Below are 17,965 nucleotides of genomic sequence, written 5' to 3' on the forward strand. Positions count from 1 at the left end.
TTAGTTAACTGCCTTGATTTGCATATTTTCATGCAAATGTGTGCAAGACTGTTTAAACCAAAGCGATTAGATCCCCTTTTTTAGTAAGGGGTGTTAGCATGTTGCTACTGAAAAAAGCTGTTGAGAACATCAGTATTTCCTGATGGTGATGCAGAATCATGTATAATGTGACTCTTGATGTTGTGAAATGAGTTGCTTCATGAAGAACAGCTGCTGGCAGCATGTATGCTAATCTGTATGATCCCTCTAAGCTTCATATTTTGTGTTGAATGTAACTTCAAGATCATTCCATCCTCTTTGCTTGTTGCTCATGTGAGTGATCTGCTATATGAAGTGCAGTTTGTGGTAGCAAATTAAAGACAGAACAAGACATAAAGCTGTTTCTCTATTACCTTTAATGAGCTTTTCCAGTTCACTTTGTGATGTCTACGTATTAGCCTGCAGTTGATCAGTATACAAATTCTCTTTTCAATCTATTACAAACTCAATCAGAACGCTCATACATTTAAAAATATTTAAAATGCAAAATAAAGGTACATCTCTTAAATATTTCTTTGCTTGTGCTTGTTTTGACTCTAGCATACAGTAGGCTTCAGTGTCACTGCGCTCAAACAGGAATGCTGTGTGACATCAGCGGCGCTCTACTTCCCCAGGACGAGTGCGGGCTGAAAGCGCCTCGCGCTCGGACAATGAGCGCTCACAGACACACACGGAGGCCACAGAGCAGCCCGCTGATGGAAATACGTACAAAAAGCTGCACATAAAACCCCCTCCAACTCACGTTCACGTGACGGGCAGCAGCCACCCTTTAAGGAATCTGCGTCAAACGCCCGCTCTTCGACCTGTTTGGAATATTTTACAGTTTTTTGCTGCCAGAGCAAAGAGCTTACGCCTGGAATAAAGACGCCGTTTGAAGAGGTATTTCACAAAACAAGAGTCTGCAAAATTATTTACCAAGATTCAAGCCTCTTTCTTACGCAGTAGCTAAATAAACTCCACAATTACAGGAAGAGATTCTGCAGCTCCCTCATTTAGTGACTCGCACAGAGCGGTCTTCCAGTTCTGTAGGATGACGGCATGAAGATGAGAGCATTTGCCTCCAAACACAATGCTTTTGTCCTCGACGGTGACGAAAACAACAAACACAATGTGGTCCCACTTGCTTTGGCACCTCGGCACGAAACAAGGAATGTTGCTGGAGGTCAGGAGCGATCGGAGCTGCCAGCGTTTTCAGCGGAAAACAGCAAATTCTGGGTCTCAACGCCTCACACTCACCAGTGGTTCTGTCCACAACCCATCACCTTTAACCCTTTCCAACTTCCTCATGACCAACTTAATTCTAACCCATTAGGACTGAACGAATAGCTGAAACGATTCATTCAAATCCTTCATTCAAAACCGACATTTCTAGTTCTTTCGTCTTAATCATCTTCCTTCCACCTAACTCATGTCAAATTCCACATTTAATTTACTTCCCAGTAATAACTCAAAAGCAATCCTTCAACATTCCAAAACCTTTACCGATCTTTCCCTGCAGCCTCGACATCATCTAGATTTAAATTACATCTGCCAACCCCCCTTCTTTATCTTGGCACTTCCTTTTAAGACACAATATTTACATAAAAATATACATCCAGCACATAAATAACACGCCTCTAAGAATAACATTAAGAATACAAAAGAAAATGAGAGTGAGCAGCACACCCTGAGATGAAAACAACAGGAACTTCAGGCACCCTGACCCAGGAGGACTGGAGCAGCTTTAGCTGAATGGCTTTGGCGAAAGGCTGAGACATACCGCGGACAAGTCGCAACAGACTTTCAGAAAAAAACAGCTCCGCTTCCGTTCGTCGATTCAACTTTACGAAGTAAGTGCTAAAGTGGAGTTTCTCCACCTCTTGTCAAAGAGGAACCTGACGTGTTGAGCTAATGTGGGAGAGGAATGTGAACTACAGTTTTCACAGAAGTCTTGTTCAGAATACCAAAACCGGATCCTCACTTTCTTTATGACTTAGGGGGAAAACACTAGATCAACACTACGTTTAGAAGCTTTTCTCTTCAATTACTGGGCACTACATAAAGATTTAGGACTTTGAGCTACACTTAAATCATCTAGTGCATATTTAAGGGAAATGTAGTTTCATTACACAATAAAAAAAACAAATCTTTAAAGGAATGTATACCTGTAAGTAACTGCTGGTGAAGTTACACATTTTACAAACCTCAAAGTCTTGACGAGTGTTTTTGTTTCCAGCGCCAAAGACTCTTCAATCACACTTCCTCATAGCAGAGATGCTGTTCTAGAATTCAGACATTTCTGCTGAAGCACAAGTGCAGCTAAACAGGGACGAGAGGCGGCGACGCTTCCCGCATTCCGACAAACATTGTAAATGCACTAGTATTGCACAGATTTCACTAGAAATACTAAACTAGCCTTCATAAGAACAGGGACAACATTATGGAGTCGTGTGAAAACAGATCCCATCGAGGAATTAAATACTTTAGATTAAATATACTGCAATTATTGAGACATACTGTACAGCGTTCACGTTTCCCCAGGCGGGGTTTGTTGAAAATACAAAACTGCTATCTTTGGTTTGAGTGATCAATTCATTAATTAGGATAACATCTGAAGAGTTGTGGGGTGGCAGAAAACTGGAGCTTAAAACCATTTAAAAGCACAAAGAAAGCAGTGGACATCCCTGCCTTAACTCAATCCCTTCCTCCATCGTTTATTTTTTTTTCTGGTATGTTGTCAAAAGTCACCCTCGCCGGAGGCTGGCGTGTCCTCGTCGAAGCGGAACTTCTTTGCATGTGAGTGGGGTGACTCCAAAATGTTCTCCTTGTCTTCGGGGTCTTCTAGTGGGGCGGCCCACTTGGTGCCACAGCTCCTCTCTCGAAGTGGGCGGGTGATCATGGGCTCTGGGCTCAGGGAGATCTGCTGCCACAGCCAGGGGTGAGTCATGCACTCTGCAGCAGTGGGCCGGTCCCTGTGATCAACATCAGACACCCATCAGTGCAGAGCTCAACATCCTAGTATGTGGTCAATTCAGGAAAACCTCGCACTAAAAAAATCTTTTTGTTTTTATGATGATTTGCATGTGTGGGGAAGCAGGGTTTCTGTTACTCACTCGGGTGCTTTAACCAGCAGCTTCTGGATGAAGTCCACCGCCAGCTCAGACACCTTGGAGAAGGCCTCCTTGCTGTAGTCCACATTCACCTGGGACACGTTCAGGTACGTCTCCTGCTTGTCATCGGCAGCAAATGGAGACTCACCAGTCACCAGCATGTAAGCTATAACCCCCACACTCCTGAGGTGTATTGATATAAATGTATGTTAATTTTGCAACATATTAATGCTGTAAAGTTAAACTTTTTCAGACGTTGGTTTGGATGGGATGGACTCACCACATGTCGGTGGCTGTTGTGATTGGCTCGTAGTTAAGGACCTCTGGAGCTGCACATAAAGGAAAAGAAAATCAATTTTGATAAATGTTTGTTTAACCACTAATGAGGTTCAGGTTAATGCCACCACAAGGGGGTACAATCCAGTGGTTTTGTCTGCCGGTTCGAAATTCAGGCAAAGGTTGTGCCAGGAAAAGCGTCAGACAAACAGAACTTTTGTACTAAATAAGTCACACCACTTGTGCTGTTGACCCACAGGGTGTTGGTGGAAATTGGACTGCTGTTGGTAAAAGAATGAAAAAAAGGAGGTTTTGTTTGTAGGCAGAAAGAGGGAGATAGGGAAAAGCTGGGGAAAAAGATAAATTCTGTGTGTTTAAGAAATTGGATGGAAAGAGAGCACGGTTTTTAAAATTGGGGCAGGTTCATGTTTTTTTAATCTTGGAAAGATTAACAGAATAGAAGTGATCCTGAATGATAAAGATTGCTCAAATGTTCTGTAGGCAAAGAAAATGTCACATGGGGGATGAGTCTGAAGCTAGAGGGTGAAGGTGTGATGTCAGTGGTTATGACCTCCAGGTAGGATGTGAGGTAGAAGAGAAGGAGAACTTCTGAAGGAAGATGAAGACAGGCTTTGGAAGATCTAGCTCCCATCTAGATGACTGGAAAGCTACAGAGATCAGGGAAACAGGGAGGAAGGTACTTCGTTTGTCATCTGGAACGAGGAAAGCAGATAAGGAGAATTGGAGGTGGATTAAAAAGTTAAAAAGTTCAGGAGAGCGTTTGCAGGAAAGGGTTGGGATTGCAGAGATTTCGAAACAGAGAATCTGCAGACGGTTGGAATGATCAAGGACAGGAATGGAAATGTGTTACCAAGTTTCACAAGTGTGATGGAATGATAGAAGTAGAACTTTGTTAGAGAGCACAGAGTAGAAGAGGTGGCTGTGGAAGAGAAGTGAGGAAGACATTGAAGAGTAGAAAGAAAGTTAGTCCTGGAGGCCTCAAAGTGTCTAGGAGAGGTGACGGTCGAGTTTCTGACTGGATTGTTCAAGAAGATCTTGGACAGTGTGGGGAAATCGGAGTAATGGAGAAGAAGGAAGACAAACAAAATAGTGGAAACTACAGAGGACTACAGCTGATGAGTCAAAAACAATGACTCATCTGTCATGAAGCAACATTATTGGCTTCATGCCAAAGAAGAAAACCACATATGCAAAACCTGCTTTGAGGATGCTCGTGTTGGATCGTGTCTTTGAAGAGCAAAATAAATCCAATGACAGAGAATAGAGAGGAGCTGTGGTTTTGAATCAAGTATTCTGGGGTGAGCAGGACATGTATAACAGCTGTAAGACAGGTGAGATGTTCCACAAGTGTGACAGAGGAGTTCACGGTGCAGGTGGAGGTGCACCAAGGATCAGCTTTGAGCTCCTTCTCATTTGTAGTGGAGATGAATAGACAAGGTTAGACAGGAATCTCAGTGGATCGTGACGTTTGCTGATGACATTGTGATCTGTAGTGAGAGCAGGAAGCAGGTGGAGAACATCCAGAGAGGTGGAGGTTTGGAAAGGAATGAAAGTCAAGAGAGAGTGTCTGTAAATGAGAGGAACTTCAGTGGAATGGTGAAGTTATCAGAGATGAAGACATGGAGGACTGTAAGTAGATAAGGTCAACAATGTGGAGGAGAGGTAAAGGAGCAAGTTGAAATGGGTGGAGGAAGGTTTCAGGTGGGATGTGAGATGACAGAGGGACAGCAAGAATCAAGGTAAAAGGAGTCAAAAACTGTGGCGAGAGCAGCTATGAAGTAGCAGAGATGGAGATGTGGAGGCTCTATTTGGAAAGATGGATATGATCAGGAATGAAGACGTCAGAGGATAAAATAATGTTACATAAATGCGAACTGAGATGGTTTGGACACGTCGAGAGGAGAGACCAGGATTATGGCGGTTAAGGGAAAGATAGGAGCTACCAGGAAAAAGGCTCAAGGAAAATCAAAAGGAAGGTTCATGGATGTAGTGAAGGAGGGCGTGAGGGTGGTTTGTGTTAGTAAGGAGGAAAAGGAGGATCAGGTTAGATCATTTACTGTGGCAACTATTATATTACTTCTGTCTGCGCTGGTTTCTTCATGTTTTTGATGCCAGCATATGCTAGCTCTCCTACATTTCCACAAAGATTTTCTTGATTTGTTTTTTATAACATATGATGATTGAAGGATTTAGAAAACTTGGATGTCTCCTTTTTTCCATAAAAAAGTACTGTACTTTATGATTTATTGTACAAAACGTCCTTTATAAATTAACTTTTTATACTTAAGTACAAAATACAAATCAAAGTGGTGGGTAAAAAAGTAGTCAACTGGACTTGGTTTATGTTTTCATCTCTTCTCCGATGGGCTTTCTTAACTCTAACATACAGTGTTAAGGAAGCTGGTTTTTATGTTTCTGGGAAGAAGGCGTTCCACACATGACCGCTCATTCTATAGGCAAGGAATGAGGTGTCACGTCTTCAATAAAAAAAGCGAAACAAAGTCCAGTTGACTGTTTTTTTACCCACTACTTGGATGGAATTAACCTGGATTAACGAGAGTCTACACAGACAGATAAATAAACACAGAACTGTCACGAGGAAATTCCTTCCCTGACATTGATCCGTGAAAATAAAAAGAAAGAAAAAGATTTTCCCGATGTGATGTCTGCTTCAGAAAAGCCATCTTACCCACATACTCAGGTGTGCCAAGAATCTCTCTGAGCTCTCCAACCGCACCCAGTCTGCGTGCCAGACCAAAGTCCACAATCTTTATGTCTCCTGGAGGCAGCTGGCTGGTAAGGAGGATATTCTGAGGCTGAGACGGGCAGAAAGAGAAAACACAGGACACATGGTTTCAAAGTAAAAAACAAGGGAAAACTTTTGGTTTAAAACATCATTTACACTTGTAACAGCATTACATTAAAGCAGTTAACATCTATTTAATGCTGTATAAACATATCTATTACATAATTGCCAGCGAACTAGTTGTGTGTTTGTTTTGCAGTAACCGATCTTCTGAGTCAGTGCTCCAGATCATGATGTATATCTGATGTTGAAATCTTGCCGCTTAAAAATGTCAATTTTAGTCACCGTTTTGTCTATTTTTTTTTCTTACCATATTTGGTTTACATTTCTTTTTTTTTAACCCATAACTAAATTTTTGATTAAGAACAGAGATATGCAACTCCAGGCCTTGAGGGCCGCAGTGTCTGCATGATTTCCAGATATCCAAGCCCTGCTCATGACTGATCACCTGGTTCAGGTGTGTCCAGTCAACTAGAACATGTCAGAGCAGAGTATGTTGGAAAACATGCAGGAATGCGGCCCTCGAGGCCTACAGTTGCCTATCCCTGATCTAGAATGTCACCGAGATGCTAACATGAGGTCTTGATATTCTAGAAAAACTGAGCATCGAGAACTGCGTGTAGCTACTACGTTCATGCAGCTGATTTAGTGTGTGAGCAGGAAACCTTTAGGTCCAAGTGGACGAGGCTATTCTGATGGAGGTTGTGAACTCCTTCCAAAGTCTGCCAGATCAGCCGGGTGATCTGAGCCTCCGGGAGCATCTCCTCTGACACACAGAGATCAAATATCTCACCACCGGCAGCACTGGATAAAAAGAAAATACAAATAAATATAGAATCAAACAGATTAGAAATCTAAAATTTGCCATAAAAAACAGTTTTGAGAAACAGGGTCCTCTGCAGCTGCCTTATCAATATGAACTTTCTACATAAAAACTAAGGAACAGTTTATTTTTGGATTGTTCTGGTGGTTTCAGAGCCCATAGCTGGAGGGTCTGCAGTTTGGTCTCACATGTTTTGGCTAAAAGTTCCAGAAAAGACCTCCTTCCTGCTTTCCAACTCTAGATCCAAGCGACGTTTCAACACAAAGATCATTCTGATCTAGATCTCACATACATTCTCAGATGTCTTGTACAGGCTTGCGAGTTTTTCCTCATATCAAAGCTCAGAGGAGGAACTTTTTTTTTTCTTTAGCAAGAATCAAAGGTGTGGTTAAAAAATAAGAGCAAGTTTCTTTCAGATCTAAACATACGTGCTAATAATTTGACCAGGAAACAAGATAATTAGAATGCATTATTTTATTAACAATGTAGTTAATAAGTCATCAACCAGTTAGAGAAAGAGGATGCTGTCATCTAAATATGCAGTTCAAGTTCAGGCTATGCACTTGCTCCAAATAAGCAATATGTGCTCCAAGCAAATCTTGATAAACCTGTTATGACAAACGGTATGTTTGTCTTTACATTAAAAATAACTCGTTATCGTGAAAGCTCCTTGAAGTGGACAAACAGGACTTTGCCCCATGCATGTATTTACAGGACTGGCACGATTCGGGCACAAACATTTAGTCAGGGTGTTAAAAAGAACAAAGGCTTGAATGTATGCAGCAATACATCACATATGTAGGGGGGAGAAAAACAAACAACCACACAGTAAAAGAATGCAATGTGTCATGAACTCACTATTCGAGTATTAGGACGATGTCGTGATCCGTCTCGTGAGCGCCGTGTAGGTTGACCACCCGGGCGTTATTGCGAGCCAGCTCCAGGACAGCCATCTCGTGGATTACTTCAGCCCGGCAATCACGACCTCTCCTCCTCTTTCGCAGGAACTTGGCAGCAAACACTTTCCCTGTGGCCTTCTCCACACAGCGCTTCACTACAGCAAATTTCCCCCTGACAAAAGCAAAAAGATAAAGTCAAGGTGGTTTCAGAATGATGTTGATTATGCCTCTTTAAACAATAAAAAGTCTAGAATTAAAAAAGTACAATTTTCCCAGAGAATTCTTAAACATTGACAGAAACACTTGTGTTATATCTGATAATTATCTAGTGTAAACTCATTTCTCATAGCTCAGTGCCTTATTTTTTGACAGTTGTTTGAATAACCCAAGCATTTAAATGTCATGACTAAGATATTAGGTCTTTATGGCAAAGATTTGAATATCATGATGAATAATATGTTGCTCTTTTAGCATTCTATCAGGCTGATAATTCTAAGCATCAAGTCATACTCCAATCATCTTCTGATCTGTTTTAAAAGCTTTCCTAGTGATATTTTAATCAGGATTATTAATGACAAGTTTTAAACCAAAAATAACTAGTGATGTTTTCTAGGACATAGTTTCTGCACTGCGGCACTAGTTCATTTGAAATTCGCCAAGTTGTGGGCGGGACTGTTCGCCTTACTTCCTATAATCCATAGATTAACATGCTATCCCGCTAGTTTACAACTCCTCACAACCCCAACCTAACATTACGGGTTAGGGGCAAGAATCTGGTGATATGATATGTATTGCAATACATGTCTTGTTATACGATACATATCGCAATATATCTCGAAGCTATACCGGAACAATTTTTCCCTTTTTTTTTCCAAGAATATGACTTGGGGAAAAAAACCTAAGTCATACTAAGCAGTACATGTTTCATACAAACAAATACACGAGGCTGACTGAACCAATGAGACTGAACATTTAACACAAGCTGGTTCTTACAAGATCCTCTTGATCTGGTCTGGTGTAGAGCTGCTCAAAGTGCAGTGCACTGTGCTACCAACTAGCGGTCGAAGGTTTAGATGGAAAATAAAAGTAAGACACTGAAAGATGCTCAAAATTAATTAATTAATTATCATCTTGTCAGCCATTTAAATCAATACAGTATGAAATATCACAATATATCCCCAAATTGATTTTCCACTACACCCTTATTACCGGTGCAACAAAAATGGCAAGCAATACTGGAGACATCTAGCCATACAGTTTGGAGCCAGATTCCAGCTCAGAAGAGCAAAACAAAGACGTATACGGATCTATTTGTCTGCAAGTGGATGCACCAGTATGTAACGGATCGGAGCGTGTGGTTTGCAGCTGTAGGTTCAAACCCACAAGCTTTTTCCAACTGGATTTTTTGTCTGCTCCAGATTCACAATGATTTGACAAAAAATAAATACTCCGAAATATAATTTTAAGCCTATTTTTTTTTCACAAATGTCCTCCATGAAGAGAGAAACGCCACAAGAACATATGAAAAACCCCATTTTCATTGGATTAGGTCTTTAAACCAGCTGCACAGACAAGCAGACTGAAATTCTCCTCACAGGAAAATCTTTTGGTTTTCAGTTGCTATTTTATGCAGATGGTTTAGGCATTTTCCAGAAGGCTGTGAAGGGTTCTCAACCAGTGCTTGGCAAAAAAAAAACAGTAAAAGCGGAGCCTGCTCAACCCAGACAAACCTCTTTTAAACAGTGCAACAATGGTGTCAGACACCTCCTTTGTCGCACCACCCGGACTTGTAATCAGTGACATTTTCGTACAGCATTTGTTTCAATTCAAATAAAACAGACTATAACAACTATAGAGATGCCACAATTCTATTACAATGTTGTGCTTTAAAATTATGGTAAAAAATTACATTGCATGTTTATAAAAATCTTCCTTAAATGTCATACTATTATTTAAACACCAGCCATCCCCGAAAGATTTATTACACTTAAACAAAAGACAAAATGCTTTTTTTTTAGGGGTGTATTTTTTGTTTTTCAGTGTGAATACTTTCTGTTTACCTCGCTAATTCCTGTACCAGCATGCCTCAACATACAGTATGACACTAGGTGAAGTTTTTTTAGCTCTTCCCCTTTCTGGTAAAGTAGTTGCCTAGCAAAACAAGTATCTCAGAAATTACGTAAATGTAATAACAGCAATCACATTAGCAGGATGGGATTCTTGAACATTATTGTCAATTTTCCACACATATCTTTAGACAAATGATTCAACCAAATAAAAAATTAAATTAAAAAGCTCTGAGTAGCCTTGCTGATAGAAAAACACTAATGTTTTGCTTTGTGACTTCCCCTTTTAAGGTGTTGCAAACAAATCTATGAGCACAACTTCTTCTTTCACAAAGCAACATGAGTGTGTTTCCTTCCTCCAAATACACAACACTAGATCTTTGTGACACATCCCTTTAGTTTAGACACACCTGAGCGCTCTGGGATAAGATCATCTGTCTTTGCGGGTTGCCATGGCTGATACAAACTTCCAAACACATGACAACAAGTCTGGTGTGCCATGAAAAGATCAGCCTCTTGGCACAAGCAAAGGTTGTGTATTAAAGTCCAAAGTTCAGAACTTTTTTTTTTTTTTTACATCAATACAGAAAGTTTAACGATATCAAAAATTATCATTTTGTTGTAGATATTTAATTAAAACAAACTATATTAATTGTCCTTTTAGAGGCAGTTATTGATCGAGTTAAATCAATAATGCACAGACTGACACTCATTTCAATGCGCGTGTCCGTGAATTGTTGATACCGAGATCAGTATGTGGTAACAGAAGCCAGTTCTACTCACCTTCCCAGCTCCCCGGTGACTTCATAAACACTCTCCATCGGTTCCGTGTGGACTGGAGTCTGACTTTCTCCCAGCAGTCCGGCGGAGAGTCCACAGCGACTGTCCAATCGCCTCCGCGACATATTTGTATTTTATTTTTTTCGCGCTGCAGCCAACTACCCGCTCGGTTGCTGAGCTAAATTCAAAACTAAATAAAAGAATTCACCTCGACGTAAAGTTAACCCGTTTCGCATCGACGGATACGATCATACTCCCGTGAAGTCTAGCTCTGCTGCTTCACCGACTCTGGTTGCTAGCTTGAGCGCGAGCGTCGCTAAAAAAAAAAGTTAGCTCAACGACAGTGTCGCGGGTTCAAAAGTGATTCAAATAAACTTTTCCGCTGCCTAACTAAAAAGTACCAACCAGACGATAAATTATAAGTCACGTATCACCTCTAAGGACTACGTTACTCTATCTGCCGCTTTGGCCTACCACAACTTAGCTTAGTAAATGCATCCGCGGCGTTTTTAATCATTTTTACATCCTTCTCTGTTTGACACGGTCCAGCCAGCCGACACGTCACAGCATTGGCGCATGCGCACTGGAAGAAAACGTGCCAAAGTTGATTTGAACTCTGGATACAGTTTTCATGGCTTTACCCTTGCCATGTTGAAAATACTATGAATCAAATGAAGCACTTTCACAGTAAATAAATACATTTTTCAACTTGTCACTTTTAGGTATTCATGTCGATAAATATTTGACGATACCAAAATGTGCATGAATTAATAAAAAATAAATAAACCTGGAGGACAGCTAGAACTATGCATCAATCTGTAATGTAAAACTGCAACTTTTCACTATAAACTAGTCATTTGGACTTAAAAGTTACCCTCCACTCATCTTGATGTATTGTAAAATTGTTCTCAGTGATCATTAATCATCATTATGCTGTTTTTAGACATTTTCTACATCACACCTACAAACTTTTTTAGGTGGAATTTTTCATCTGCTGATTCATAGCAATTTGAATAAATAAACCCTCAGTAATTTTAAACCTAATTGTCCATCATGAGAAAAACCCTTTAGGTTGAAGTTAACATTTTTTTTATCTCCAAATTTACTTTTTACATACATTTAAATTAACTTTTTATGCTATTTTTAAAAAAAACTTTTTAAATAATATTCAGTAAATAAATTGGATCAAGTATCATTTATCAAAATGTTTCACTTGTTCTCTTTTATTACAATCATTGGAGTGAAATGGAGACACATACAGGAGCTTTGCATAGAGTGGATTTCTAAGAGGTGGAGCCTGTCTGAAATGTTCTAAGAGACAAAAGCGACAGCAGCTTTGTTCATCTGGGTTGTGAAACAAAGTCTTACCATTCCTCTGCAACGGAGCAGCTTCTATGAATGACAAACTGGCCAAAGGGTGTACGTTCTAATGTGAAGCTTCGTTGATCATGCTGTAAATCTGCCTGTCAAGCAAACGTGACGTGAATGTATTGTAAGATCTGGCAGAGAGAGGCCAGGTTTGATGTGTTTGTTAGACTGTGTTGTGGTGGACTTTGCAAGCCCCAAACCTTTGGTACATTCGGTGCAAAATATATATATTTATGGACACAACAGGACAAACATACACATACATTTATGTACAGAAAAAGCAACCAGGACTGCACACATAATACACATACATGTGCTCTCGTATCTCTCTTACGTCAGAACTGCCCTTTAGATTTGTTACTTGATCATAAGCAATGACCCATAACAATCAGCGTCGTACCGATAAGCAGACAAACAATGTGAAAATAACATTTTTGGAAACATGCTGCCAAACTGCTAACCCATACACTGTCATTGAGAAAACTGTAAATACATTCACAAAGTTCCTGCCATTAAACCAAAACAAGTTGGGATTTTTTTAGTGGGTTTTTGTAAATTAGTAGTAGGTGGTGTCTCAGCTGCAGTAGACAGTCATCTGAGGATTAAAGCCGTTCAGAATGGAGGTCTCGATAAGAACACATTTTCATTGGAGCAAAACAAGTGAATCAAATTTAAGAAGTAATCAACAGTAGATTTCCACATGATGATGGCTTCTGCACCAAACATTTCTTAACAAAGGAGTCTGTGAGACTATAATATAATGCCACATTGCAAAAACACATGTATAAACATCATTTGACCAAACTTATTTGGTGTTTCTGGTTTAAAAAATGACTAGTTTGAGCTCTGTCTACTGCAGTTAAACAAAAACCTCCTACAGACCCACGTAAAATTAAAGAAATATCCCTTTTAACAGTGTCAGGGAAGCGTAAGGCTGCGCGTTTCGGGTGAGCGCCATAACCACGACTCAACAAGGTCCCTCATCTTACTGTCTCCATGGATAGCAATTTCCTCATGCAAAAAAAGCTAGTAAGGACAGTGTTTTTGCACTATTTCAGCATGCAATTTCAAGCTATAGCACAATGCCATCTAGGAGTTTCTGCCAGGCTCAGCTCACAGAGCTGACTAAGCAGTTCCCGCATGCATTATTAGGCCAGCAGGATGGGAGACACTAGAGTCTGCCATCGTTGTCTCACGTCACACGAAGGGGGTCGCCGATTACTACTCCAGTCCCCATTGTCTAACTCCAACAGGTGTCTATACAGTAATCTGACATGCACCTTGTAGAAAATGAGCATGTATGTGCTGGCGTGTAGAAAAGTGAGTGAAGGTCAAAGGGGTTGTAGGAGTGGGAAAAAACAGATGTTTCAGAGGAAGATGTTACAAACATTGTCCAACAACATCAGCTTCACATCAGTTTCCTGATTGGATTCCATAATTAAAGTTGATATTCTGCTGCCCCCTTCTGTTGATGTCTATATTTTGAAACTCCTTTATTTTCATCACATTTCATCTGAATCTCACCTAAAAATGTTACTAAGCATTCTTATGACTGACCAGAGAAAGAATGAATGGGACACCACTTGTCGGCCTTGCAGTTAGAAGGTGGGTTAGGTCTTGCTTTCTCATCTATTGTTGCTTCATTTTCCTCTGAATTATAGGGTGCATTCAGACTGGAAACATGATTTTTCCCAGACCGAGTCTGCTTAATTTGGACCAGATCGAGTCCTAAACCTTGCGCTTGGTCTATATTCAGACTGGGATCTACTGGAGAGTTCTGTTCCGGACAAAAACTTGTAAACAAAACCACCTGTTTTGGTTCAGTTATTTCACTCCTAGAGCGGATCGTATTCAGACTGAAGAAACTCAGAGCAAAATGAAGTTCAGTTGGATTGGAAACGAACCGAGACCACCTCAAAAGATGGGTCAGAGAGCGGTCCAGGACCAGGATTCTCTTGGGCATAATCAGGCTGAAACTTTGTTCCGGATTTGGTTCACTTTAAGCCGACCAAATGTGTCCAATCTGAATACACCCTTAATCAGGTTACATCCCTTTCACTGATTGAATTACTGTGTGAATCAGGGTGAGCATTCCTCATCAGAAATCTGTGAAAAACAGGAATCCTTGTGTTTCTTTCAGACTCTGATGACCACCATTAAGAGTGCAACAAACTGCTATGCATGTGTTTGGGTTAGGTGTGTGACAGATGTGAGTGTGGTGTCTTTGCAGAAACAAAACTACATTTCTGTCGTGTAGTAAAAGCTCCTTAGTTCTGTAGGTTAACAGTCCAAACCAGAAACTGCTAGAATTATCACTGACACAGTCTGTAAACGTCCTCACTCTTTGTCCGTTCAAGTGAAAAACTGTGAAAACTTGTGTATTGTCGATTTTGAATGAGTGAATTGTGCACGTCAGTGTATCCGTTTTCATAAAACAGACAGAAAACAGCACTTAAGCTCGACTTTAGAGTCTAAAATGTCTCATCTGTCCTTGCTGATCACTGATATCTGGGGAAATAATGCTTTGCATCAAAGATGCAAAGAAAATGCAGCACAATGGTGAGTGGGAGTGAGAGTTTTCGGCACCGAAGTGCAGGGCAGACACAGTTTTAAGGTCCAACGAAAATAAATATTGTGGGGTTTTTTTTGTATTTTTTTCCGAGCAGCTGAATCTCTGGTGTGGGTTGGAGGAGAAGAAGGGGAAGAAAAAGAGGAGGTGCAAGAAGTGCAGTAACAAAGGCCATCAACTGAAAAGATAAAGCACACGTGTGGCTCAGTGGACACAGACTGCCATAAAAACAGGACATTACATTGTACAGTTCTCCAAACGTTCCTCCTCATTTGCCATTGTTCAGTGGATCAGCATCATCACAAGAATGAAACGAGTAGAGTCAGCTCAAGGCCTGCATGCTGAGTGATGTATAGCTGGTCAGGAAAAACTGCTGTTATCCACAGGGGATGGAAAAGGGGGGGTGTAGTTGCCATTTGAGGATATTAGTCGTGTCTTCTGTTTCTGGCTTAAGTGACAAATCCAAATGAATGTCTCTTCTTGGTTGAGCCCGCCTGCCAGCTGGTATCGAGTTATTCCAAGCCGAACGTGCTCGTTTCCTCTACAGCTGTTACCAGCTTCTCGTAGAGCATGGAGAAGGATGGGTACGGCGGGAGGTCCAGGCGGTTAAAGCAAGTGTGAGCCCTGTTGAGAAGGTGATGGCAAAAATAAATAGATCTATTTAGAATATAATTCAAACAAAACCGTTAAAAAATGCTCTCAAATACTGGCTTTTGTAAGCGTTTTTACTTTTTAAAATAATTGATACACAAAGTAAAAACAAGTTTTTAGAAACATTTTTGGATAACGCAGATCTCTGGATTGCACAGTAAATGCATTTCTGCAGCTTTTATATAATTTAAGCTCATCACAGAATGTTATCCTGTTTTCATCTCTTCAAAAATAAAATCTAGTTCAGCTAGACTGAAAATGGAGCATCAGTGGGTCTCTCTTGAGATGCTCTATTGAGCTCAAATCCAAACTTTGCTTAGCTGCTCCAAACTTTGCAGAAGTTATTTATTAAAGTGAGTCCTAGATTGTCGTCACATCACTTTGGGAGTCTTATTTCCATGTTACCCACAGTCTATTATTTTGAATAAACAAATTCTGCAAAGTCTTTGATTGGCTTTAAGCATTACATTAACGACATTGACTTACTTCTTAAATATTTCCTGGACATATTTGAAGGTATGTCACAAGTGTCAAAGCAAGACTGTAACATTATAAACATTTTACTGTCATTTAAGGTGTATAAAGAGTGATACAAAAACCAAAAGGAAGTTGCCCTGCCAGCAAGGGCAAGAGGGCCCCATATGGTTTAAAAGTGGGCCCTAAAGTTTGTCTGTAGTTTCCTTGGTGGCCCCACCTGTGCTTGCCCACATTGACTAGCCAGCCGCCTGGTGGACAGCGTAGCGAACCAGGGGCTGACAGAGATAGTAGGGTCGCCGCCTAAGCTGCTGGTGTGTCCCCGGTCTCAGACATCATTGATTTGATTTGTTACAGTCATATTTTGTCCCAAAAAGTGTAAGAAGAAGGTGGATTATTGTGACAGACTTTATTCTGAGGCTTTTGCCAGTTTAATATCATGTTTGGATTTTTTTTTTACCACATATTCTACGTAAAATGACAGGAGGGCACAGATTCTGTCAGGCCACCAATGATCCAGCCTGTCAGAATCTATGCCTCGCAATAACATACAGTACAACAAATACTTAATAATTCTCTATTGTTACATGCTTCCATAACAAAGTAACTTTCAGAAACATCAATTTTTTATCCTAAATTACTCAAACAATGGAAGTTTTTTCCCTTTATTTTAACAGAAAAATGTTTCGTTCTTGTATATAAAGCCCTAGAATAAAGTTTATTATAACCATCCACTTTCTTTTTGCACTTTTTGGGATAAAGTAAAAGTGTTACAAATTAAATGACAATTTGTGGCAGGGGGAAGGAACCTTGGCACAACATCAGTCCCTAGGCAGCAGAGAAACTGCGGACAAACCCAATCGGGGCCCAACATTTTCTGCCCACTTTTAAACCATATGGGCCCACTTGCTGGCTGGGTAGTGTGTGGGTGAGAAGAACTGATTAGTTCATGTGGCAACACAAACAGGTGATGAAGTGTATTAAAAATCTTAATATGTATCAAATCTTCAACTAAAATCAAACTGAGGCTTAATGACTTGACGACCATCGATGCAAATGTGCGTAAAGTGCATTTAGCCTCTATTTAAAAGCTAAAACAGAAGTCTTTTTTTCCTCATAGGTCGAAATAAATGTAGCCATTATATATATTTATATTTGAGAGCGAACAGCAATGTTACCTAGGTAGGGAGGTGATTTTTCCCCACTTCTCCACACAGAATCTGCGGGGTCCATTGCTGCCCCGCAGAGAGGCGAAACCCTCGTAGGGAATGCTGGATGTTCCTGTCACAAACTGAAGAAAGGAAAGTTGCAAGATTATTGAACAGGAAACCTCCTCAAAATGTCTAAACCTTATTCTTCAATTTTTAGATTTACAACATATTATTGCTAAAATTGTTATAACTCAGCTAATCGCTGTTACTCTCCCACATAAACATCAGATTAGACCAGCTTTCCACCACACGGCGGCAGCATGCGCCCTACCTGCAGCAGCCGCAGCCTCTGCTCATTGTTGAATCTCTCCACAGCTGCCCAGAACCAGCGAATCACTATGTGGTTGTCATGGTAACCTGGGGTGAGGGAGATGATGATGGTGCATGAGTCAGATGAATAACAAATAAGGCCTCCTTGCCGTGTTTCTCCCTTCCTGCCTCCACCTCCTGCTCAGTTTTCGTCCTCTGTCGCTCCTGTAGTTTTGGAGCAGGCTCTGCTGTTTCATGTGGAATGAACGGAGCTCTGTCTCTGTCAATATCCCCCATTAGAAGAGCTGGCACTGATTTATGACTGATTCTCAATCCCAGCTCTCTTGTCTTTCAGATATTGGCAGCATCTCAACTATATTGGCAAGGCCTTTAAAATCATTTTAATTTAATATCCTATAAATCCTTTAAAATAAAAACACGCAACAAGATTCTAAAAATCTGTTTGGAGAATGTTGCAGGAGACTTCAGTCCATTTTTAAATGGATAAAAGGTTGTTGATCAACTGGATTACATGTCTTCTATTTTACTATGTGTGAGAATTGTCTAAGTAACTAAATCTAATTTTTTAAATAAGCCTAAAACTAAAACTAAGATTTAAATTCCTTTCCTTGTAAAAATCTGAT

General features: G+C 40.4%; 2 protein-coding genes across 4 annotated transcripts in view; both read right to left on the reverse strand.

Moving 5' to 3' along the window:
* Positions 1-377: 377 nt before the first annotated feature.
* Positions 378-11,377, reverse strand: stk17b (serine/threonine kinase 17b (apoptosis-inducing)). The gene is made up of 7 exons (XM_024286959.2): positions 10,803-11,377; positions 7,913-8,125; positions 6,897-7,035; positions 6,115-6,241; positions 3,409-3,457; positions 3,132-3,311; positions 378-2,990 (listed from the first exon to the last, which is right to left on the reverse strand). Exons 1-7 carry the CDS (start codon positions 10,922-10,924, stop codon positions 2,756-2,758), a joined length of 1,065 nt encoding a protein of 354 aa, XP_024142727.1. The 5' UTR covers positions 10,925-11,377; the 3' UTR covers positions 378-2,755.
* Positions 11,378-11,989: 612 nt separating this feature from the next.
* Positions 11,990-17,965, reverse strand: part of hecw2a (HECT, C2 and WW domain containing E3 ubiquitin protein ligase 2a) — a 50,712-nt gene continuing 44,736 nt past the window's right edge. For all 3 annotated transcript variants that reach the window (XM_024286628.2, XM_024286626.2, XM_024286627.2), the window contains exons 28-30: positions 17,344-17,429; positions 17,040-17,152; positions 11,990-15,360 (exon numbers count right to left, since the gene is read on the reverse strand). In XM_024286628.2, coding sequence (XP_024142396.1) covers positions 15,249-15,360; positions 17,040-17,152; positions 17,344-17,429 — 311 coding nt within the window. In that variant the 3' untranslated portion in view covers positions 11,990-15,248. The remainder of the gene's footprint in view (positions 15,361-17,039; positions 17,153-17,343; positions 17,430-17,965) is intronic.

Source organism: Oryzias melastigma, linkage group LG21, assembly GCF_002922805.2.
Source record: "Oryzias melastigma strain HK-1 linkage group LG21, ASM292280v2, whole genome shotgun sequence".
Classification (NCBI taxonomy): Eukaryota; Metazoa; Chordata; class Actinopteri; order Beloniformes; family Adrianichthyidae; genus Oryzias; species Oryzias melastigma.